The sequence below is a fragment of the Odocoileus virginianus genome, chromosome 34, assembly GCF_023699985.2.
Source record: "Odocoileus virginianus isolate 20LAN1187 ecotype Illinois chromosome 34, Ovbor_1.2, whole genome shotgun sequence".
In the NCBI taxonomy this organism is placed as follows: domain Eukaryota; kingdom Metazoa; phylum Chordata; class Mammalia; order Artiodactyla; family Cervidae; genus Odocoileus; species Odocoileus virginianus.
Window position 1 is genome coordinate 31,209,884 of NC_069707.1, and position 24,898 is coordinate 31,234,781.

Consider the following 24,898-nt stretch of genomic DNA (forward strand, 5'->3'; position numbering starts at 1 on the left):
GGGGAGAGCCTGGATTCAATCCTGGGACAACTGGATCCAGAGTTTGTGCTCTTGACCATGCACTAATCTGCTTCACAGTTTCTAGAAATTCTCTCCTTCTAGAATATCACATGCATCCTGCCTCTGTCCTTACTTAGGATTGTAATTTACTAGATACAATCTTTTATCTGGAACCCCTAGGACTGTTAGAAATCAGACTCTTTTTCTTTTTTTTTTTTTCATTTAAAAGGCCTATCCATTAAATATTTGGAATATACCAGTGGATTGTATGAAGCACTTGTCATCAATGCATTATTTCTGCATCAATACTCAGATAGTCAAAACAATATTAATGTATCTGCATGAATATTCAGATAGACTGATAAGATTAACACTAGAAATAGCCTCATGTGTTTGTCAACAAATTAATTAGACACAAATTTTCAATGTTATAGATTTTAGAATTTTAGAATATGGACCTGTACTAAAACCTGAAATCCCTCCAATTTGGGTGTCTAATCACTGGCAGCAGTCTTTCCAGCTCACTTGCTCTAGGAAGCCAACTGCATTCTAGCATTCACCTCTTGCTTACAGGCATTCATTACTCACCCACCTTCAGTGTCAGCACCATCATCCTACTCAGTCCTCAGAAGTGAAGTTATAAACAGAAAGGAAAGATCCTGCACTTATTTATTATTTTTGCTAATGGTTATTATATCTCTAACTCTACTATGCTATGCTAACCTGTATTACTCTATATTATTGGTAATGTAATAGAGAAATTAATTGCATTTAAGCATAAGTTAGGTCTTTTCCTACCTTACCTCTATTCACACAGTTCTTTATGGTGGGTATTATCACTCTCAAATCAGAGCTGAGCAATCTGATGTCAGGAGAGTTCAGGTAAACTGGCCAAGATTACAAGTCCAGGATTTACCCTTGGTACTTTCTGATTCAAACCCCTGTACAGTCATTCTCTAGGGAAATTGTCTTCCCAACTTAGAAGATGGGCTCCCCCAATAGCTTATACCAAACTTGTGTGTTGTAGCTCATTACTTTTCCAGAAATGACATAAACAGTAGAAATCAAACTCAATGACAGCAGAATAACAGAAGATCTCTTCAAAATAATAATGCAATTGATAATAAAGCTCTGTGAAGTATGAGCAGCTCTACTCACTGGTCTCAGTCCAAACAGCTGTCCTCTCCGGCTCAGCTCGTCATCAACTCTCTGACCTTGGCTGACCTTATGGTGGGTGGTGGCTCTGACACTCAGCACCATGAGGAGAATGAAAGGAGGCCCTGGTGGTCCAGTGGTTAATACTCCATGCTTCCAATGCCAGGACATGGAAGCAACACTGCTGTCTCTCTATAGATGAATGGATAAGGAAGATGTGTACATACACATGGTGAACTACTGCACAAATGCGCTCATTTCACATGCTAGCAAGGCAAAGCTCAAAATCCTTCAAGCCAGGCTTCAATGGTACATGAACTGAAAACTTCCAGATGTTCAAGCTGGATTTAGAATTTTCTGTACCTTCCACACAACTTTGTTTTGAACCTAAAACTCCTCTAAAAATATTTTGTTTAAAATGAACATAATTATACGTACAGTATCAGGTGATGACTGCTAAATGTCTGACCATAGACACTCTCATTATGTGCAACTTGCCTTCAAAGCTATGAATCCAGTTTTTTAATGACTTGTATTGATTTTCACCCTTTGATACTTTGCTATAATTTCTTCCTTGCCAAGCATTCTAATGAAAATCATCCCAGAGAGTGTCTTAGTTTCCTAGGGCTGCCATAACAAACAGCCACAATCTTGCCGGCACTATTCTCTCACAGAAATGTATTCTCTCACAGTCCTGTAGACTAGAAGTCTGAAATCAAGGTATTGACAGGCCATGCTCCCCTGCCCTGGCTCTGGGTAGAGTCATTCTCTATCTCTTCCAGCTTCTGGAAGCTCCAAGCATTCCTTGGTTTGTGGTGGCATCATTCCATTCTCTGCCTGCATTTGCACAGGACCATCTTCTCTACTCTCCCTGTTTCTCAACTTCTGTCCCTTAGAAGGACACTGCTCTTGGATTTAGGGCCCTTGAACATAGTACAGGATGATGTGTTTATTAAATCCATGAAGGCCTGTTTTCCAAAGAAGATCTGGTTCTGGGGGTTAGAACATGGACATTTCCTTTGCAAGGGTTGGGGCGGGGATAACATGGAACCCACTACAGAGGGAAGGGGAAGTCTTCTGTTTGTGAGCATCCCACAGCAGCAGTGCAGAGGGTTTACACCCATTTCTCACATGGATGGAGAGACATTGCAGTCTGCTTCCAGTGACAATATCCTAAGAAGACAACCATCTTTTCTCTACCAGCGCTAACTATAGTAGAAGCTCAGAAAGGAGGGTGTGTCTAAACACAACGAATGGTGCTTCTAGTGCTTTCATTGCAAGTTGTTCCCAGTGTGTGTTCTCTTTGTTGTTTGTGGGTGTCCAGTGAAGATGCAGAACTGATTCTTCACTGGAGAAAAAAAAACAAGTGTTAATTTTCACTGCTTGTACCCTATTTTTTTTGTACCCTATTTTATCTTTGTAATAAAAATTCAAGAAAGTGTCCAGAGCAGAAGTGCAAATAGGGGAAGATTTCAAGTCTAAGAAGAAAAAAAGTCTTTGACTAACTTTATGCGAGGAGTCATTTTGTAGAATAACTGTCTTAATAATTACTCGTGAAAATAATCTTCCAAATTCACATGTTGCTCTACAGGGATTCCATCTAGGGATTTTCCTATAGATGGCATTTATTTATCTGGGAGGACTGTGTGCTCTAGGCAGTAATGCAGAGAAACCTAACAGGAGATGATGCTTTCAGTCTAGAATTACTTCTCATATCACTCCCTGTTGAAAAGAGGAACTTTGGAGGTAAAACATCTAAAAATATTTAGGACTTTACCAAATTAAGGGAACTAAGCATTAGTCAAAACTAACCCCTAGTGATATTGGCCAATGTAAGTTTTTGTATTTTATTTTGCTATTGAACACAATTGAGATTTCTAGTTAAAAAAAAAATGGAAAATTGAAAAACAATAGTACTAATATGTGATAATTTCCTCAGGCATCCTACTGTATGTTTTTCCCTCAGAAGCATTCAAAGTCCGTGAAATCAAGGACAGAATTCTCCAGATGTAAGAGCAGATCATGAGCAACTTGGCCCCCACCACAGCTGTGCCACTCTGCTACGAGCACCTGAACGGATCCTGTGTGAAAACCCCCTACTCACCCGCGTCCCGCCTGATTCTCTACATGGTGTATGGCTTTGGGGCTGTGCTGGCCGTGTTTGGAAACCTCCTGGTGATGACTGCCATCCTGCATTTCAAGCAGCTGCACTCACCAACCAATTTTCTCATCGCCTCTCTGGCCTGTGCAGACTTTCTAGTGGGAGTGACTGTGATGCCCTTCAGCATGGTCAGGTCCGTGGAGAGCTGCTGGTACTTTGGGCGAACTTTCTGCACTTTTCACACCTGCTTTGACACAGCATTTTGTTACTCTTCTCTCTTCCACCTGTCCTTCATCTCCATCGACAGGTACATTGCTGTGACTGACCCCCTGGTCTATCCCACCAAGTTCACAGTGTCTGTGTCAGGGGTCTGCATCAGCATCTCCTGGATCCTGCCCATCACTTACAGTGGTGCCGTGTTCTATACGGGTGCCCATGAGAATGGGCTTGAGGAATTGTCTAGGGCCCTCAACTGTGTAGGAGGCTGTCAGACAGTTGTAAATCAAACCTGGGTGTTGATAGATTTTCTGTCCTTCTTTATACCTACCCTTGTTATGATAATTCTCTACAGTAATATTTTTCTTGTGGCCAGACAACAGGCTAAAAAAATTGAAAATACTAGTAGCAGAACAGAGTCATCGTCAGACAGTTACAAATCCAGAGTGGCCAAGAGAGAGAGAAAAGCAGCTAAAACCCTGGGTATCACGGTCATAGCATTCATGATTTCGTGGTTACCATACAGCATTGACTCATTAATCGACGCCTTTATGGGCTTCATAACCCCGGCCTATATTTATGAGATTTGCTGTTGGTGTGCTTATTACAACTCAGCCATGAACCCTTTGATCTATGCTTTATTTTACCCTTGGTTTAGGAAAGCCATCAAAGTTATTGTGAGTGGTCAGGTTTTCAAGAATAGTTCTGCAAGCCTGAATTTGTTCTCTGAACAAATGTAAGCCATTGGGTTGAGGAAGTTGAAGATATCTTTACATTTTCTAAATGAAATGAATTTTTAAAAATCAAATAAGACTGTTACTGAAGAGAAAGCAGATTGCTTTTCCAATTTAATTGGAAAAGTCAGTATGTTTCAGTCTTGCTGGGATGCTCACTTCCTGTTGCTTCTCCAAAATATTTGACTCATAAATGTTAAATCCCTATGTGTTATCTACAGTAGAGCTCACTCTGTACCCCAATAATATAGAATAGTACACGTTAGTATAGCATATTACAGTTAGAGATATAATAACCATTAGCAAAAATAATAAAACAAGTACAGGATCTTTCCTTCCAGTTTATAACTTCACTTCTAAGGCCTGAGTAGGATGATGTTGCTGACACTGAAGGTGAGTGAGTAATGAATGCCTGCAAGCCAGAGGTGAAAGGTGGAATGTAGCTGACACTTTCCTCCTTCTGTTTTCTTTCTATTCCATTGACTCTTCCCTTTGTAACCTGAAAATGTCTTTTTCTTGATTTCTTTTCCTCTTTTCCTTACAGAAACTTTCATTCACTTCCAACTTGTCAAAAACTTCTCTATGATGACTTTCACTGGGCTATTGCTTTTTTTTTTTGGCAATATAACTTATCAAATTGGCCAATATTAAAGAAGAGTTCACCAAACATAAAAATTAATATCTCCATAATCATAAATTTCATATCAATAATTTGAAAATTTTGAAGTTAATTTGGTGATATATTGGGAGTTTGCCAATAACTATGGCATGAAATGCAGTGCTTGAAAGTGGCATATTAAACTGGGGAAGAGAGATGGGACCTCAGTTTCAGTAGCATCACCTTTATACTTTACCTTCTTGGTGATGTGAACTTCCTTGAGCATCTGATAGAAATATATTTCTTAACTCATGGTTGACAAAGCGGTCATATTTTCCAGTTTCCTAGAATCTGAGCACCTACTCTGTTCTGTGAGTTAATTATTTCTCTCTTCAGGCCTTGATTCCCTGCCACGCCTTTTCTACCAAGCTTACCTTTTCTTCACCTTCAGAAGTTTCCTCGTTCTGTGTTCCCTGGTGGTGCCATGCATTCCTTGTCTTTCTTTGGACTCAGTTTACTTTCATTGTGAGCAGTGTTCTTCTTGAATTCTGGTATTTCTGGACATCCTGAAGGCCTCTAGACCCACACATCAGCCATCTCAAACTCAGTGCGATGCTCAGATTTTGCAATTAGGAGGATACTTTGTAACTGTGGGAAAAACTATGAACAAATGGTGAAATTACCGTAATAGTAGTTATCATTTTATGTCATAGTTTTCTTATTCCGTGAGGTTTTTAGTTTTAACTTCCAGAGTCGACAGAGGGCAATTTCCTGTCATTTATTTCCTATAAACTCTTTCGAGTTTCTACATTGTCCGTGTTAAAAATGACACTGTCATTTATGTTATTAGGAAAAATGGATAATTTAGAAATGTTGATGTGGTATAAAATTTCTTGAAAAAGTCTTAAGTATTTTGTGTCACGTAGTTCACAAAACCAGATGTTAAGAGGCTAGAAGATAGCATAGTTTTTATAGTTTGAATTGGTGGAATCACAATAGAAAATATGGACTACATTTTTTAAACTTAAAAAAAATATAGAGCCATGACAAAGAAAAAAAGACAAACTTAGCTATTGGTGGCACTCATGATGAAAAAAGTGTTAGTAACTTGAAAATTTAAAAGCTTGGATTTCTCTGGTGGTCCAGAGAAACCATGTTTTAACCATGGTTGAAACTCCATCCTTCCAATATAGGGGGTCAATTTCTGGTCTGGGAAGTTAAAAAAAAATGTAAAAGCCTTTTACAAAACAGACAGATAAAGACAAACATCCCACTAAACAAATAAATATGCAATTTTACAGAGATGTGGCTAATAAATACATTAACAGGTCAAGTGTGCAAATAATCAAATAATGCTAAAAAATATAATAGAGTTTCAGATTGCAAAATGGCAAACTTTAAATGACTCAATAATATCTTTTATAATTAGAGAGTGGGAAATGAGCACTCTCATGAGAGCTGAGCATGCTTATATACATTTAAGGGAAATATAATTTAGGATTTTCTTTCTGAGAAAGATTAAGATATTTATGTAAAATTTCAAATTATCTATGTCACTTGACTCTATAATTCTGTTTCTGGGAAGTAATCCTAAGAAAAGAGTCAGGCAAGTAAACAAACATGATAAGGTTATTCATTGTATACCTCTCAATTACTAACTGGAGAAGAATGTAGATCAATGTGGGATAAATTAAGTATATATGGTCCACCTATGCAGCAGAATGTTACAAAGCCGATAAAAAGCTCTGAGAAGTTCTGTATCAGTTCACATAAAAAGACAACCACAATCTATTTTTTGACTCAAAACAAAACCATAAAACTGTGACTCAGATTACAAAACAGCATATGCAATATGCCCCCCATATATATTTTATATATACCTCTATATGCTTGTACAAGGTCTAACTTGATGTATAATGGACAGTGTATGTGTATGGGGGATCTAATTTATAATTTATCTCTTTAGGTTCAATATTTGTGATGAAATAAATATATGAAAATTGATATTACCATATACTTCTCTATTTTTATCTATGTATTTGGGTTAGGTTTATGTGTTTATTTCTTTCATTGTAGGTGACTATCTTTTCAGTATGTATCTCTGATATATTATCTTCTTATCGAATGAAATTAAATAGTAGCTGCATGGGAAGAGTTAAGAGACCATATTTTAAAGTGATGTAAATATTTTAGGTGTTATAATATATCTCAGTGTTGTTAAAGTGCTTAAAACATTTTTTTTTTTTGGTAGCAGTACTTTACGATCCTCCAACTCTTCCTCTTTAACATTAATCAGAAGCTGTATTCAGAAGCTGTGGATGCTACCAAGAGTCATTCTTCTAACTTCTATTTGTGTTTCATTTCTGCTCTTTATGTCATTTCTTGAAAAGTGATAAACAGTAATAGTAGATGTTTTGGGTATAAGATGGGGGAGATCTCATCTTCTAATACAGGAAGGCGGAGTCTCTAGAGAATCCTTGCACAGGGGTTTGAATCAGAAAGTGCTAAGGACAAGTCCTGGCTTTGTGACCTTGGACAACTTCCATAACCTCTTCCAGCTGCAGATTTTTTGCTCCTAATATGGGAATAGTATTACCTCCATATAGGGCTGTATGAGTTAGATAAGGTGGGAAAAGGACTTAAGTTATAGTTGGAGCTGAGTTACTATATAGTAACCAATAACATGGTATGGTGAAGTACTTGATAGTTGATAGATAATCATTAACAAAATAAAATAAATGCAGAATCTTTTCTTCCAACTTCAACTTCTAAGGAATGATTAGAATGATGGTTGCTGATATTTAAGGTGGGTGAGGAGGCAAGTGATGAAAGAAAAGTGAGAGGAAGTGAAAGGTAAACAGTGATTTGTAGCTGGCTTTCTAGAGCTAGTGAGACTGAAAGGCAGGCGTCAGGGATCAGATACCCAAATTGGAGAGATTTCGGGGTTTGGTATAGGTCCACATCCTGAAATTCCAAAAGCAAGAATATTGGAAGTTAGTGTCTGATTAATTCGGTGACAAACACTGACATGAAGTTATTTCTAGTTTTTATTTCTGACCAGCCTGTCCGAAGGTTCATGCTTTGCTGCAGAGATAACAGTGTTGATGAAAAATGCTTCACATACTTCACGAGTACATTCAAAATATTTAACAGAAGTGCCTTTTTCAATTAAAAAAAAAAATTCCAATTTCCAGAAGTCCCAAGGGTTTCAGATAAAAGATTGTAGCTTGTAGATTATAAGTCCTAGGTTACAGCTGAGGTAGGGTGGCAGTGATATCCTGAAAGGAAAGAATTTTATGGAGGCAGCTTTAGTGTGTGGACAGAACACAGAGTCCACTCAGTCTGCTAGGACTGTCTCCAGACTCTCCCTAACTTTGTAACCTCCTTGGCCTCAGTATTCTCAGCTGTGAAATGGGGATAATAATACTAGCTCCATTGGAGGCTTACTGTGATGACTATTGAGGTAAACATTTCTAAAGCACATGGTATAGAACTTAATATAGCAAGTGTTTATGTTTTAAGTATAATAAGTACTGAGAGTAGAACTAGAGAGAATGACAGAGTGCTGGGTATTAAAATTAAGGAGCAAAAATAGAAAGAAGGATGTGTTGACGGTATGGGAGAGAGGCAAGACTGGCACAGTGTGATGACCTTGGGGGGATTGGGTAGGATGGAGGGTGAATGCTCCACCACCACGAGGAGTACAGAGGATGCCCCATCATTCTCTCTGCCACTAAAGAGCAGAGTCCTCAGGTGAAGACCAGGTTCCTAAAAGTTACAGAGAACCTACATAGAAGGAAACATGTGTGTAAAGTTATACCTCAGTATTTACTCTTTGTAATGCTGTCTTTTAATCTTAATTCAGTTATGTTGAAATGCCAGTCTGGGAATCAGTGCTGAACTATGGCAAACTTTTCATTGGTCAGAAGGAAGAAATGAGGGAAAAAAAGAACAATGAGGCACGTGCCTCATAATGGAAAGTTTATTCAATTTACAAGATTGTTGTTTCTTCTGAGATTATGTTCTTCCTGATTTTGGGTATTAAATCACTTTTATAAAATTACGGGAAAGGGCATGAACATTGTTCCCACAGCTATTATTGCTGCCTATCGTTATTTGGCAAGTTAAAATTGGGTAATTATCTCTTGGTTCCCCTAATTTTTATCAATTTTTAATTCTGAAGCCCAAATTTCTTGGAACCAATTTCCTAATATTAGTATTTTTAATAGCAAAGGTGGTGTTTTCAGCAGGTAAGCCTTTTATTATGCCCCTCAGACAAACCAGGGCAACACTGGTCGATTTCAAACATTACACTCAGTGAAGTAACAATGAGGAGGACTAAACTTAACATGCTCCCAGGGAAGGAGGAGTCCAAGAAACCAGCTGCATAGGAAAAGCAACCTGAGAAGGAAAGAATTGTCCTGCATTTTTCCACTTTTTTTTTTTTTTTGCTACAACTCAGGTATATTAAAGGAATCTAGGTTCTTTTACACTTTCATCTTTGGGGTTAACCTCTAAAGAGAATTCGTGTCATGTTGAGATGAGATGTGAATTGGAGGCTCTTCCTAAGGCCTTCATAAGACCACTTTAGGTAAATGCATTTCATCAGATAAAGATCAAGATTAGGCAGCAGTCAAGTTTCTCAGGGGATTATAGACTAACACTAGGCAGGATTTGGAGTCAAACTTCTGTTGTCTTGCATCATCTACAGTTTTCAGTCTCATATCTACATTGGACCTTTGTTTATAGGCTTTGAACTTCTCTAAGACATTCCTCAAATTAAATTCTGTCTAATAAACAAATTCCCCAATGGCTAAGAATGTGAGATATTCCTCAGTTATGATGAAAGTGGGAGAAAGATGCATTAATGATGCTCTGTGGTCTTTCCAGTGCAAAGTCAGGAGCTTGCTAATGAGAAGGGGAGAGACATATTTTGTACTCTAGTCTCTTCGGATCAGAGTCGAGAGGTAACCAAACACAAAGCAGGGTCGGAGTGTTAGACTATAAATAAACAGCCATAGGCATTGGCCACTTTGATCAATATATCTAATTTACAGTCTAAGCAATTCTTCAAGTTGGTGCCTAACTGAATCAGTTCTTACCTTGATTCACCATACAGTCCATTTCTATTTAACAAGTATTTCTTAGAAATGTGTATAACTTGAAATAGATCACCAGCCCAGGTTGGATGCATGAGACAAGTGCTCGGGGCTGGTGCACTGGGAAGACCCAGAGGGATGGGGTGGAGAGGGAAGTGGGAGGGGGGATTAGGATGGGAAATACATGTAAATCCATGACTGATTCATGTCAATGTATGGCACAAAAGACCACTACAATATTGTAAAGTAATTAGCCTCCAACTAATAAAAATAAATGGGAAAAAAAAAAAGAAATGTGTATAACTGCTTATGGAATACTTTGGGGGTGAGAAACTGTACAAAATTAATTTTCTCCCATCACAGCCCAGTGTGGGTAACATATCTTCCTTCTTTATCCCTTCATTAGATCTCAGGCAGACCCCAGAGTTGTCCAGTCACTCTGCGTGTTAAAAATTTCCATTTTGATCTACACTAATTTAAACCCATGATCTCTATCAAATCAAGTATCTGCATTCTCGCTGAACCCAGACTAGGCAAGCCTCAGTTTAAAACTGTGGATTTTAGGGAAATGGCAAGTCTGATCATTTATTCCTTACCCCGCCTCCTTTTCTGCTCTACCCCATAGAGAGAAGAGAAGAAGAAAAAGAGCGCAATCATTCTGTGCTCAGTTTGTTTCCCTGTAACCTTCACTCCGTGGCCACGACCTCTGTGTATGACCTTCTAACAGCGTCCCACTCCTGCATCACATATCTGGGGGCCGCAGGCATCCCTGCAGGAGGCAGTCCCGCCCCAGCTGCCTCATCCTTGTGATCAGTGCTGGTTTGGCCTTTCCAGCCTCCTCCTCAAGTCCTGTGGGATGTGTCACAGATGCCTGACGCACCCTGAAGTGGGAGGCCTGAGGAAGGGCCAAACCAGACTGCCTTCCCCCTGGTCTCCAGACCTCACGAAACTGATGTGTCTTTGGCACCTGAATCATTGACAGAATGGTCTTCTCTCCCCACTGGCCCATTTCTCGTCCCAGGCATCTCTCTCCATTTCTACTTTCCTCTGCTCACGGCTTTCCAGGTGGTGCTAGTGGTAAAGAACCCACCTGCCAATGCAGGAGATGTAAGAGACGCAGGTTCAATCCCTGGGTGGGGAAGAACCCTTGAAGAAGGGCCTAGCAACCCACTCCAATATTCTTGCCTGGAGAATCCCACGGACAGACGAGACTGGTGGGCTACAGTCTACAGGGTCGCAAAGAGTCGGACATGACTGAGGTGACTTAGCATGCACGCATTACTTTTACAAACACAAAGCAGGTCAGCAAGCAATTGAAGAAGCAGATTTAAAGAGGCAGCCCAGCTTGAATCATCTTGCCAGTACCTTCTTCACTGGAGTAGTTTCCTGAACAAAGAACCCCAGAAGAAAAGTCTGCCTGGAGAGATTCTAAGGAGAAGTCAAGAGCGGTCACCTGGAGGGGTTCACCCCACGTTAGGGAACTGAACAGTTCCTAACAATTCACCTTTCGGTGAATTCCCCCAAAAGAAGTCATATGTATACCTCATCACTGAGCCTGCAGTTGGGCTTCTGCCACAATGAAGACATTGGTCATTAAGACCATGACTCTACAAGGCATGAGAACAGCTTTCATGTCTTTATTAATATTCTCTTGATTCTTCTTCCATCCTGGAGGGTGGTTGGGGCTCCAAGCAGACACTGGGAGTGAAAGGAAGAGGCCTAGGCCTGGAGGGCACTGACTGGGGTAGGAAAGATAAGATGACTTAACAGGATGTGATTTTAAAGCTTTACTGTGAATTAGAAAGACCTTATCATGGCTTCATAAATTTTGGAAATTGAATGGAAAGTAGTAATACCTTTCCAGAATGTTCTTAAAAGACGGAGAAGGGAGAATCAATAGAGTAGATTTGCCTGCTCTAGGAGATAAATGGTAAAGCTGTTTTATGTTTGTTATGCACCAAGTTCAGGCTGTCCCAAATCTAGTGACATATTCGATGGGCCAGACTTCCTAATCAGACTAGAAAAAAGGATGAAGCTAATGACTAGAGTTCTGTTCCTTCATGCTTTTCCTGAATAATTTGAAAACTTCTTCCCATCATCCCATTGTACATTTTCAGAAATCTCATTTATTTCTTAGAAAGTAAATAATAATTATTTAAACAATCACTCAGCACTTCTGAGTACATTCTTAATTTTCCCCTATTTAAGTTTTCATGATCAAAAGTAAATGTACTGTTGATGAAGTGCTCTTCTAAAAGTGACCACTTGATTTCTGGGTCAGTATTTAGGGCTGAGATTTCAAAACATGAAAAGGTCAATCTGCTAAGACATGAGCAAGGACCGGTCAGAAAGGATGCTCTTTTGAGAGGTAGTTAATCTGTGGAGACGCCCACCTTTGCTTTCTATTGATCTTTCATTGTTGGATCATGTCAAGGCTTGAGAGGTGTAGGAGGCTCAGGTCAACAGATATTTACCAACCAGCATTTAAGCATTTCATCATTTTCACAATGGAATGGTTGAATTGATACATACCATCTAAAGATTAGCCCTGTCAAGATAAGTGAGCCTATAATTTACTTACTTCTGAAATCCCAGTAAGATACCCTAAACAATATCCCTGAAAGATAAAAATGAGATAGGGTCAAACAGATGGAAAACCCTAGGGACAGAAAATACAACCCACATTAAACACAGTGAAGTTTGTAAGAAAGGTAAGAGAAATATTCTTTCCACAGGACCTGGGAGAAATTCTTAATCCCAGAAAAAACCAATCAAAGAATGAGCACAAGAAAATAGTAAAAATGATTCTAGAGAAAGTTTTCTCTGGGCTAAATAATCTAAACTCCAAATGCAAATGCCTACCAACTACAAAGAGACAAAACAAAACAAAAAATACAGGCACTAAATATAAACAAGTATAAAGAGAAGTTCTTAAATGTTCCTAGGAACAGAGGCCAGAGAGAACTAGTTGATGAAAATGGAATAAATACCATACTGGGACCAAGTTCTCATCAGTACACTAGGTCCAAGAAGACAATGGAGCTATATTTTTGAAGTTGCAAGATAATTTATTTTTGGAAACATAACTCTTGTGAAAATTAAAACTATAATTGAAATCCTATAAAAAAGTTTTTAAGCTTTTTGGAATTGTTGTTCAATTGCCAAGTCATGACCAACTCTTCATGACCCCAGGGACTGCAGCACGCCAGACTTCTCTGTCCCTCATTATTTCCCGGAGTTTGCCCAAGTTCATGTCCAATGAATTGGTGATACCATCCAACCATCTCATCTTCTGTCACCCTCTTCTCCTTTTGCCTCAAATAAGAAGTAATATATAATGGATAATTATATATAATATACATTTCTATATACCATAATATACAATATGGTGGCTCAGATGGTAAAGAAGCTACCTTCAATGCAGGAGACCCAGGTTCAATCCTTGGGTCAGGAATATCCCCTGGAGATGGAAATGGCTACCCACTCCTGTATTCTTGCCTGGAGAACTGCATGGGCAGAGAAGCCTGGTGGGTTACAGTCCTTGGGGTCGCAAAGAGTCAGACACAACTGAGCGACTAACATTTTCACTTTTCACAATATATTATAACAAATGTTTTATTATATTAAGTTATAATTAATATTACACATGATTATATAATAAATTTATAAATAAAATTTGTATTAGTGTAAAATAGAGCAAGAAATAGATGGTCATGGATCATCAGAACCAGGCAAGCCACATCTAAGTGAGTAGAGATGAGGCAGTTCTTAGAAAGGAGACCTTGTGCTAAGACTAGGGTGAGGAGGGGATGAAGGTAGATTTGTTGGCTTCCCAGCAAGGCCCAATCAAGCCAGACACCTGCTGGAGGGTGGCCAAGCCCACTTCGGTGAGTTCACGAGACTCTGGCTATCTTGCTCAAGTCACTTAAGTTGTGACCTGCATCTAGAAAGGGATGGTTCAAACCAAACTTCAGTCAACAGGTCCGATGAACAAACAAATTGTGCTCAATTCACACAGTGAAATGCTATTCCAATATCACAAAGAAAAAAAGACTAAAATACTGATTCATGCTTTGACATGGATTATTCTCCAAATTACTATGCAGAGTGAAATAATTCAGACAAAAATGAGTATATATAAGGTATAGCTGTATTTATATAAAATGCTAGAAGTACAAACTAGCATAGCATGACATAACGTGGATCAGCGGCTGCCTGGGGATGGAGGAGGGTTGAGTGTGTAGGGGGGAGCAGGAAGGACATTGCAAAGGACATGAAGAAACTTTGAGGAGATATGAATGTTCAGTCTTGATCTTGGTGGTGATTTTATAGGTGTCTACAAATGTCAAAGCTTATCAAATTGCATAGTTTAAATATGTTCAATTTATAGTTCATTATGAAAAATATTAAATTATGAGCTACTCTATTAAAAAAATTTAAATATGGGGAGTTCCCTGGTGGTCCAGTGGTTAGGATTCAATGTTTTCATTTCCATGGCCTGAGTTCAAAACCTGATGGGCTAACTGAGATTTCTGTAAGCCATGCGGTGCAGCCAAGAAAAATTTAAAATTACTTAATTAATTATTTCAAAGGGATGGTTCAGAATAGATCATCTCAAAGTCACCTTCAGTTTTATTATTTTGTACATTTATCACAGTAGACTAACAACTGAATGGCCAAGAAACTGTGATCAGCTTGATTTTCTTGGTATGCAAATTTTTCTGTCTCTGATTTCATCTCCAAATGTCTGACAAAGAGGGGTGCTCTTTCCAGAGGTACATCCCAATAACCACAAAATAAGTGTGAAGTGTCTGTAATTTGGATATCACAATAACCATTATGATGCATAAAGAATTATTTTTTTTATATACTCATGCACATAAATGAGCAGAAGCTTGTGCTTTTAGAAGGAAAGTTATGAAATACTTACCAAAATAGAATGATATGTTGATCTGGGAAAGAAAGGAGTAAAATTAAGTCATTTGTTAAATATATGTGAAAAGTGACTTAAAAAACAGAAAGACAAGTATAAAAGTATTAAACTAGATGCTAGAAGTGTTTATGCGAATCCAGAAGCTTTAAGATATTCAGCAGATTTTGTAAGCACTTTGTAGCTTTTTCTATTTTTAAAATGGTTGGTATGATTTCTCTATAGCTTGTGGCACAGGATTAGAGAAAGTTACTACATTGAAAGCATTAAATCAAAATAAATTGATGATTTTCAGTGTTGGAAGAGTTGTGTATAAACTAATACTAAGCTGTCTAGGGTGCCTTTATATTGTCTGTATCATCTTTAATCATAAAATGAAGATGAGGGAGTTTCACTCAAGCATAGTATATTCAGAAAAATTTCACTGTCTCAGGAAAGGATTACCAGTTTAAAGCATTTGTTTAATAATAGAAATGGTGTGCTAATATATTTCTGATTTATATCAAGCAAGAAATTAAAGAAAAATAACAAGAATATTTTGATATGTATTCACTCTTGCCCCAAAGATATGATTCTCTGATTTTTAAATTTTGATGTCTGATTACAACAAACCAAAAGTTAGAAGAGAATCAAACAATTAATTTACTCAATGTATGGGACCCTCCAATCTTAGGACCAAGAATAAGTCTTTGTGTCTGAAAAGCTGGTGAATGTTATGCAAAGTGAATAGCTTAACTTATCCAATGTGAATTGCTTAAATTAATTGTTTCAAATCTGTGGGTCACACAAAATGTGTTTACCAGCCTCTCTGTCATCATTTATCTCCTTCATTTCACTTTTCTATTCTTTTGGGTGTTTTTTAATTTAGACATTTCATGTGAATCATTGAAAGCCCTTATAAATAATTTTGGTACATCTAATCACTATACTTTAATAAAATAAATGTTTAAAAAATAATATTTTGGTACAATGCAAAAGTGAACAAATATTAAATTAATTTAAGATAAAGTACAGTCATGAGTGACAGTCTTAAAACCCATGTTCCAAACATATGTTAACTGGTAAAATTTCGGAACCAAAATGAAATTGTAGGAGTAGACTTAATCAGTATAAAGAAGCTTACTGAATAATCAATTACTGTTAATGACACCAATCACCTTTCCCATAGTAAATAATTAAATGGATGTTATAGTCACTCTTTCTCTCTGGGTTGATTTTACTGACTCTGAGATCATATTTCTGGACCACAAATCTGAATCCGTGACAGTGAGGAGTCACTACTTTGCCCTCCCTGAGCCAGGATGTCTCTGAGTATTCCCCAGCTGCATGTACATTTTAAAGGAAAAGTATTACAACCACAAAAATAAAAAGAGAATTAGTAACCAAGGTCTGAACTATTATAAAGCAATAAAGGGAGGATTTAGAATAATAAAGACATAGTAGTTGGTTTTTATTTTCTCTATGCATTCTTTTCGGCTTCTCTGATAGCTCAGTTGGTAAAGAATCTGCAATGCAGGAGACCCCAGTTCGATTCCTGGGTAGGGAAGATCCACTGGAGAAAGGATAGGCTACCCACTTCAGTATTTTGACCTGTAGAGTTTGGGATGGCAAAGAGTCAGACATGACCAAACGACTTTCACTTTCTTTATATATTCTTTTAAATTTTCTCAAGAATGCTACAAAGGAGAGGTTATTAACTAGAGACATACAGTGATGTTCAGAGAGTGGAAGCAGCCCAAGATTGGTGTTAAATTGCCATGTTTCTGGCTCCAAGGTCATGCTGTTTCCGTTACATACAGGGTTTTATGCTGTATACCAAAGGATGATGAAACTGAATTTAAGTGTTTGGGTCAAATTTGAAGCATAATTTATTTTACATTAGAAGACCTTAAACACATATGACTAAATTTTCTACCCAGCATGTGTTCACTGTGAATCTACTATCAATTCCTCCATCTAAAATGTAGACTTACCCAGAAAATAAATTTACTGTTGAGGAATTCTCTCTCAAGACTTTGCCAGTGACAATGAGTTTGACGGCTTTTCGAAACCAGGGATAAAAGAAAGCATAAATCAAAGGGTTCATAGCTGAGTTATAATAAGCAATCCAAACCAGTATTTCATAAACATACGTGGGAGTGATGAAACCTAGGAAGGCGTCAATGATGGAGTCCAGGAAGTAAGGCAGCCAGGAGATCAGAAACGCTAGCACTGCGACGCCCAGCGTTCTTGCGGCCTTCCTCTCCCTCCTGGCCACTCTGTCTTGGTAGCTGTCTGAGCATCGCCCAGTCCTATTGCTCAGACTTTCAATTTTTCTAGCCTGCTGTTTAGCAATGAGGAAAACATTGGAGTAAAGAACTATCATCACAAGGGTGGGGATGAAAAATAAAAGGAAATTCACCAATACCCAACTTTGATTCATTGCAAATTGACAGCCTCCCACACAGGTGAGAGCACTTACTAGATCCTCCAGTCCAGCTGCATTTGCTCCTGTGCCAAAAAGAGAAAAAGAATAAATAATGGGAAAGAGCCAGGAGAAGGCAATACACATGCCAGAAACAGACACAGTGAACCTGGCTGGATAGACCAGGGGGTCAGAGATGGCAATGTACCTGTCCAGAGAGATAAAACACAAGTGGTAGATGGAAGCGTAACAAAATGACCCATCAAAACAAGTGTGAAATTGACAGTAACTCTCCCCAAAGTACCAGCAGCTCTCCACCGACCTCACTGTGCTGAAGGGCATCACAGTCACTCCCACCAAGAAGTCCGCACAGGCCAGAGAGGCGATCAAGAAATTGGGTGGAGAATGCAGCTGCTTGAAGTGGAGAATGGAAATCATTACCAAGAGGTTTCCAAATACAGCCAACACTGTTCCAAAGCCAAACACCGTGTAGAGGATGAGGCGGGGACCCGGTGAGTAGGGGGTTTTCACACAGGATCCGTTCAGGTGCTCGTAGCAGAGCAGCACAGCTGCGACGCCGGGTGAGCTGCTGCTCATGATGCTGCTGCCCATAGCTCGTAAACATCTGCAGAAGTTCTGCCCTTTTTCAATCAAATAAAATAGAGCAGTTTTCTATTTCCTGGTGGGAGAGAAAAGATAGCTCTGAACTGATTATTTTTGTTATAATTACCAAACATTATAGCATGACCTGTCATGTATTTATGTTAGTTTTAATCTCTGAACATATTAAGTAACTGAATATTGAATTTGAATTTATTTTAATTTTAGAATATAAAAGTAGTATTTTTATACTTAAAATGTACCATGAAACAATTTTCTAAATTGAATAATAATTTAACTTCAGATAAATCTGTTGCAAATTTTCTTTTCCCACCAAAGATGTCTCGTCTTATAATTTATCAGCAATCTTTTATTACCTGGCTGATGTTTGGGGGGATGTTCCTCTTTGTCAAAGTTAGCATGGTGCGTATTGATTTGTTATTCATTCATTACCTTTTAGGGAAGCCCATATGATGCCAGTGGTAAAACTCCTGCCTGCCAATGCAGGAGATGCAAAAGGCACAGGTTACCTTTTACTACCCACCTCCAAACTATTTAAAAAGTTAATGCCAAAACCCCCCAAGGAAGCACAGCCAAATCCCACATCCAAAACCATCTACAGCGGAGTCCCTATGGTGCAAGTCGTGAAGAAGAAGAAACTTACACTTAATAATCTCCAATTAAAATTTATTGTTTGATGTAGAGTAGCATGGATACAAAACCCAAGGAAAAAAGAATGAACACTCTCACTCATAACGAAGCAGAAATCCTAAACAAAATAAAATTAACAGCGTACAAAGAGATGATACATCTTGATGAGAGTCTATGCCAAGGATGGAAATTTGCTTTAACAATTAAAAATCTATTACCATAATTCACCATTTTAGCAGACTAAAATTCTATGATCATCCAATGAAATACAAAATTCCATTTGATGTATTTCAAAATTTATTCATTGCTAAAAGGAAAAATTCTTAGCTAACTAAAAATACAAGATCTTATGTATCTGAAGAGGTCTACACAAAAAGGACCTATTGTACAGGATATACTGAAGAGAGATATTTAAGAAAATTATCTTTAAGATGAATAAAAAGTCAGAGACACTTTAGTAGGAGAAAATTTATGAGCTGTAATTCATGCAAGATATCTGTAAATTCAAATGCATTCCAGTCATTCATGCATACAACATTTATATTTATTTATTGTATAGATCTTGTCAAGGAAATGAGTTATCAAAGCAATAGTTCATGCAAAGATGGACACAATAAAGGATAGAAATGGTAAGGACCTAATAGAAGCAGAAGAGATTAAGAAGAGGTGGCAAGAATACACAGAAGAATTGTACAAAAAAGATCTTAGAGACTCAGATAACCATGATGTTGTGGTCATTTCCCTAGAGTCAGACATCTTGGAGTGTGAAATCAGGTGGGCCTTAGGAAGCATTACTATGAACAAACCTAGTGGAGGTGACAGAATTCCAGCTGAGCTATTTCATATCTCAAAAGATGATGCTGTGAAAGTGCTGCACTCAATAGGCCAGGAAATTTGGGAAAGTCAACAGTGGCCACAGGACTGAAAAATGTCAGTTTTCATTCCAATCCCAAAGAAGGACAATGCCAAAGAATGCTCAAACTACTGCACAATTGTGCTTATTTCACATGCTAGTAAGGTAATGCTCAAAGCTCTCAAAGCTAGGCTTCAACGGGGAATTGAGAACTTCCAGAGGTACAAGTGGGATTTAGAAAAGGCAGAGGAACCAGAGATCAAATTGCCATCATCCACTGGATCGCAGAAAAAGCAAAAGAATTCCAGAAAAACATCTGCTTCATTGATTATGCTAAAGCATTTGACTGTGTGGATCACAAATGTGGGAAATGTGGGAAATTGTTCAAGAGATGGGAATACCAGACCACCTTACCTGCCTCCTGAGAAGCTTTATATGAGAAGCCCTCCTTCAAGAAGCAACAATTAAAACTAGACATGAAACAATGGACTGGTTCAAAACTGGAAAAGCAGTACATTAAGGCTCTATATTGTCAACCTGCTTATTTAACTTCTATGCAGAGTACATCATGCGAAATGCTGGGCTGGATGAAGCACAAGGTGGAATCAAGATTGCCAGGAGAAATATAAATAACCTCAGATATGCAAATGACACCACCCTAGGGGGAAGAAAGTGAAGAGGAGGTGAAAGGTGAAAGAGGAGAGTGAAAAAGCTGGCTTAAAACTCAACATTCAAAAACTAAGTTCCTGGCATCTGGTCCCATCACTTCATGGCAAATAGAAGATAAAAATGGGAATGGTGACAGACTTGATTTTCTTGGGCTTCAAAATCACTATGGATGGTGTCTGCAGCCATGAAATTAAAAGATGCTTATTCCTGGGAAGAAAAGCTATTACAAATTAGCATAATAAAAGCAGAGACATCACTTTGCCAACAAAGGTCCATATAGTCAAAGCTATGGTTTTTCCAGGAGTCATGTATGGATGTGAGACTTGGACCATAAAGAAGGCTGAGCCTGAAGAATTTATATTTTCAAATTGTGGTGTTGGAGAAGACTCTTGAGAATCCCATAGACAACAAGGAGATCAAACCAGTCAATCCTAAAGGAAATCAACCCTGCATATTCATTGAAAGGACTAATGCTAAAGCTCCAATACTTTGGCCTCCTGACACAATGAGCTGACTCATTGGAAAGACCCTGATGCTGGGAAAGATTGAGGGCAGGAGGAGAAGGGGGACAGAGGATGAGATGGTTAGATAACACCACCAACTCAATGGACAAGAGTTTGAGCAAACTCAGGGAGACAGTGAGGGACAGGGAATCTGGTGTACTGCTGTCCATGGGGATCACAAAGAGTTGGACATGACTTAGCAACTGAACAACAACAGCAATAAAACAATGTTTATAAAATGTGATAATATTGGACCATTTTGTCTTTTACTGAACTCCAAAGAGATTGCTTCTAAAATTTCATCTCTCAGTGTATGCTGAATTTCAGTGATAGATATATTTTTATCATATTAAAGATGGAAACAATGAGCAATCAAAACTTTGAATAGAACTCAAGCAAGATCAAAGAGCTTCATTCTCATACTTAGTATTAACATGATCTGGTGTCTTTGTTATTTTTCTCTTAAGTAATAATATTATAGATTAATACCTACCTACTAATGAGTTTTCCTGGAATCATTTTGCCAACTCTAATTCAGTCATCTAAGGCTAAGGAGGTTATAATATGGTACCAACAAAAGCATTACATTCTTGTGTAATTAGAAAGCCATGATCAGCCAACCTGGGGTAGTCATATTTAGCAAAGACTATCCTGAAGTGATCTTCCCTGTAGCTCAGATGATAAAGAATCTGTGTACAATGCAGAAGACCTGGGTTCAATCACCAGGTCAGGAAGATGCTCTGGAGAAGGGGATGGCAATCCACTCCAGTGTTCTTGCCTTGAGAATCCCATGGACAGAGGAGCCTGGCAGGCTACAGATCGTGGGGTTGCAAAGAGTCAGACACAACTGAGTGACTAACACTGCTACTGCTCTCCTGAAGTGAATAAAAGAATCTGCTCTCTTGTTTTCTTTTTCTTTTGTTGAGTTCCACATACTCACTACATGCTCAAAAGAAATTTCATATTCAGAATTGTACTAGAGATTTTGGTATCACACATAACAATAGAATATTTTTCCTACCCATATGTAAATATTTTTAAAATCTTTAATTTTCCTTTGGCCTGACTATCTACAATTTAATTTAGTAACAGTGTAATTCTGTGTGACATTTACTGAATGGAACTATTATCCGACTCTTTCACTTAATTTTGTCTGTGTTGTCTGTGCTTTAAAAATAGGAAGCATGTCCTTTTTTAAAATCTGCTGCAGTTAATCTGATGTATTGAGGATAGCAAGTGATAACATGAAAATGTACTTATTTTTATGATGCTACTGGTCTACTTGTTGCCTTCCTCTTTTTCCAAGCCCAATCTTCCATTTATGGAAATTAATCCTACAGTCCCAAACTAATGTGCCCTTCTATTTGCCCACACAAGTCCAAACATGCTTGGGGATTCCTCAAAAGTCCTTTCTACTGAAAAGTAAGGTTGCTTTAACAACTTTTAAACCTGCAGGCCATGGGCGCATATGTGGGTGAGAAGACAAGGTTACAGGAATGACCAAATACCATGTGCCAGCCTTGTGATGGCGGTTCATCCTCTGCTCATAGGAGTTAGATCTGTGATACTTTCCTGAGTCTCAAAAAATATGTTTCAAAATGAATTGTCCATACTACCCACAAAATTATTTTCCTTGAGGAAAATACTAGATAAAATATATTTTTTTAATCCTTAGCTATCCTTGCACAGGTACTTACTTGTATATAATTAATGTTCAGTATTTGTTTGAAAACATTGAAAAGACTCAATGAAAACCAATGAGAAAAAATTACTTCAAATGAATGACAAGACAGAAAAATCCAAAAGAGAAAGACCTACATACCACTACTTGTGCTCCAATGGTTTCATTATACAAAATACACTGGACTTCCGCAATGGCTCAGCAGATAAAGAATCTGCCTGCAATACAAGAGATACAGGAGACATGGGTCGGAGATTTATACATTGTTTATGCTTTTTCTAATATTAGGTTTTCTGCAGCAAAAGCAAAGAATTTTTCATCCTACAACATCCTGGAGAAGTAACTACAGACTACACTTAGGTGAGGAAACTGCTGAGAATAAAATGAGAATGTGAATTACACATTGTTTTCAAGTGAGAGAAATTGATGCAGAAATGGTCCCTGCTAGTGATAATAGATAATTTTTTCACATGCAGATTTTATATTAGCTAATAATCATTATACCAGGGGTTTTTTTTTTTTTTGGTAAATTTTTCCCACAATTTTCTACTTCTTCATAATGTCTGTAACTAATACCTGATTCCAAAGCAGAATCACTATTTCCACAATACTACAAGTGAACATTATAAGATTCTTCCCAGCCGTTAAGCAGGAGAGGCTTACCTCCTGCTCCTAAAGCTCCAGGAAGATACAGAGGAGGTAGATCACAGGAGAGCAGTAAATAAACAGACCCTGAGATAATGTCCTCAAGCCTGAACTGTCTGATATGGGCTGAATCAGGACCCCTCACCCCCAATTCATATGTTGAAGTGCTAACTCTCAGTATTTTGCAATATAACTATATTTGGAGACAAGATCTTTAGAAAGTTAATGAAGCTAAAATAAGTTTTTGATCCTATATGACTAGTATTCTTAGAAGAGTAGATTAGGACACAGACTCATGTAGCAAGAACCAAGAGAGGACCCAGAGCGAAGACAGCCATCTGCAATCCAAGGAGAGGGGTCCTCTGAGCAAACGAACTCTTGCTGGCACATTGATCTTGGAATTCTAACCTCTCCATTTCTAAGTGGGAGAAATAATTTCTGTTGATTGAGCCACCCCACCTGTGACACTTTGCTATGACAGCCCTAGAAAATGAAATAATGTTGCAAAAGACTGAGAAAGAAGGATCATTGAAAGATAAATGAAAGTTGAGCTTAAATGAGAAAACGATTACAGATTTGAGAATGAAAAGTGAGATTCAGGATTCATAGAAATGGGAAGAAACAAGTACGTATAGTAAGGATGTGTACAAAGCATCAAGACAGATGACACAAATAAATACTTTATCATTTATTACTTTGTTAAGTCGCTTCAGTTGTGTCCAACTCTTTCTGAGCCTGTGGACTGTAGCCCCCCAGGCGCCTCTGTCCATGGGATTGTCCAGACAAGAATACTGGAGTGGGCTGCCCGGCCCTCCTCAAGGCCATGCCTTTATTACTTAGTGCAATAAATATCTTTATTATATGATGACAGCACCTGTCTGTGACTTTGCTCCTGGCTGATTTGAAAAATACATTTATTTCCCCAATTTTGAAAGGCTTTATTCATTTTTTGTATCTAATTTCATCATAGATTCATAATTTTAAAAGTAGTCCTAAATTTTTCAACTTAGTGCTCTCATTCATTCTGAAAATAAACTAATGGCTGATGAACTATCCTTAAAAAGTCCCCCACTTAAAATAGCCTTCACGGCTTTCCCAAACCAATGAAGCATAGATCAAAGGGTTCATGGCTGAGTTGTAATAGGCACCCCAACAGCAAATCTCATAAATATAGGCCGGGGTTATGAAGCCCATAAAGGCATCAATTAATATATCAACTGTATATGGTAACCATGAAATCATAAATGCCACTACTGTGACCCCCAGGGTTTTAGCTGCTTTTCTCTCTCTCTCGGCCACTCTGGATTTATAGCTCTCTGATTCTGCTTTGCTGCCAGTGTTTTCCAATTTTAGAGCTTGTTGTTTAGCTACAAAAAAGAAAAACTTCCCATTAAGAATTACCATAATGAGAGAAGGTATAAAAAATACCAGAACAATTATCAGAACCCATTCTTGATTTACAACAATTTGACAACCACCTATACAGTTGAGAGCACTTACTAATTCCTCCATCCCGTCGTCACTGACACCTGTGAAGAACACAGCTCCGCTGTACACCATGGGCAGGATCCAGGAGATGCTGATGCAGACCCCTGACACAGACACCGTGAACTTGGTGGGATAGACCAGCGGGTCAGTCACAGCAATGTACCTGTCGATGGAGATGAAGCACAAGTGGAAGAGAGAAGAGTAACAAAATGCCACATCACAGGAGCTGTGAAGGGCACAAAATCTGGCTCCAAAGTACCAGCAGCTCTCCACGGACCTGACCATGCTGAAGGGCATCACGGTCACTCCCACCAGAAAGTCCGCGCAGGCCAGAGAGGCGATCAAGAAATTGGCTGGCGAATGCAGCTGCTTGAAGTGAAGAACTGAAGTCATCACCAAGAAGTTTCCAAAGATAGCCAATAAAGACCCAAAGCCAAACACTGCGTACAGAACCACCCGAGATGCAGGCGAGTAGGGAGATTTAATACAAGATCTGTTCACATTCTCATAGCAGAGCTGCACGGTATCAGGTTGGGAAAGATTGCTGGCCATGGTTCTGCAGTTGGATGCT

At 38.4% G+C, this 24,898-nt stretch overlaps 3 protein-coding genes across 3 annotated transcripts; 1 reads left to right on the top strand and 2 right to left on the bottom strand.

The window, feature by feature from the left end:
- The first annotated feature begins 3,177 nt into the window (after positions 1-3,177).
- Positions 3,178-4,212, top strand: LOC110131618 (trace amine-associated receptor 6-like). Its single transcript, XM_020884377.2, has one exon. It carries the CDS (start codon positions 3,178-3,180, stop codon positions 4,210-4,212), a length of 1,035 nt encoding a protein of 344 aa, XP_020740036.2.
- A 12,243-nt stretch (positions 4,213-16,455) lies between these two features.
- Positions 16,456-17,877, bottom strand: LOC139033014 (trace amine-associated receptor 7a-like). Its single transcript, XM_070461505.1, has one exon. It carries the CDS (start codon positions 17,847-17,849, stop codon positions 16,803-16,805), a length of 1,047 nt encoding a protein of 348 aa, XP_070317606.1. The 5' UTR covers positions 17,850-17,877; the 3' UTR covers positions 16,456-16,802.
- A 6,018-nt stretch (positions 17,878-23,895) lies between these two features.
- Positions 23,896-24,898, bottom strand: LOC110131620 (trace amine-associated receptor 8-like). The gene has a single exon (XM_020884380.2). The coding sequence runs from the start codon at positions 24,877-24,879 to the stop codon at positions 23,896-23,898; it is 984 nt and encodes a 327-aa protein (XP_020740039.2). The 5' UTR covers positions 24,880-24,898.

Coding starts and splice junctions, on each gene's coding strand:
- LOC139033014 (XM_070461505.1), bottom strand. CDS start 17,849: ATGGGCAGCAGCATCATGAGCAGCAGCTCACCCGGCGTCGCAGCTGTG.
- LOC110131618 (XM_020884377.2), top strand. CDS start 3,178: ATGAGCAACTTGGCCCCCACCACAGCTGTGCCACTCTGCTACGAGCAC.
- LOC110131620 (XM_020884380.2), bottom strand. CDS start 24,879: ATGGCCAGCAATCTTTCCCAACCTGATACCGTGCAGCTCTGCTATGAG.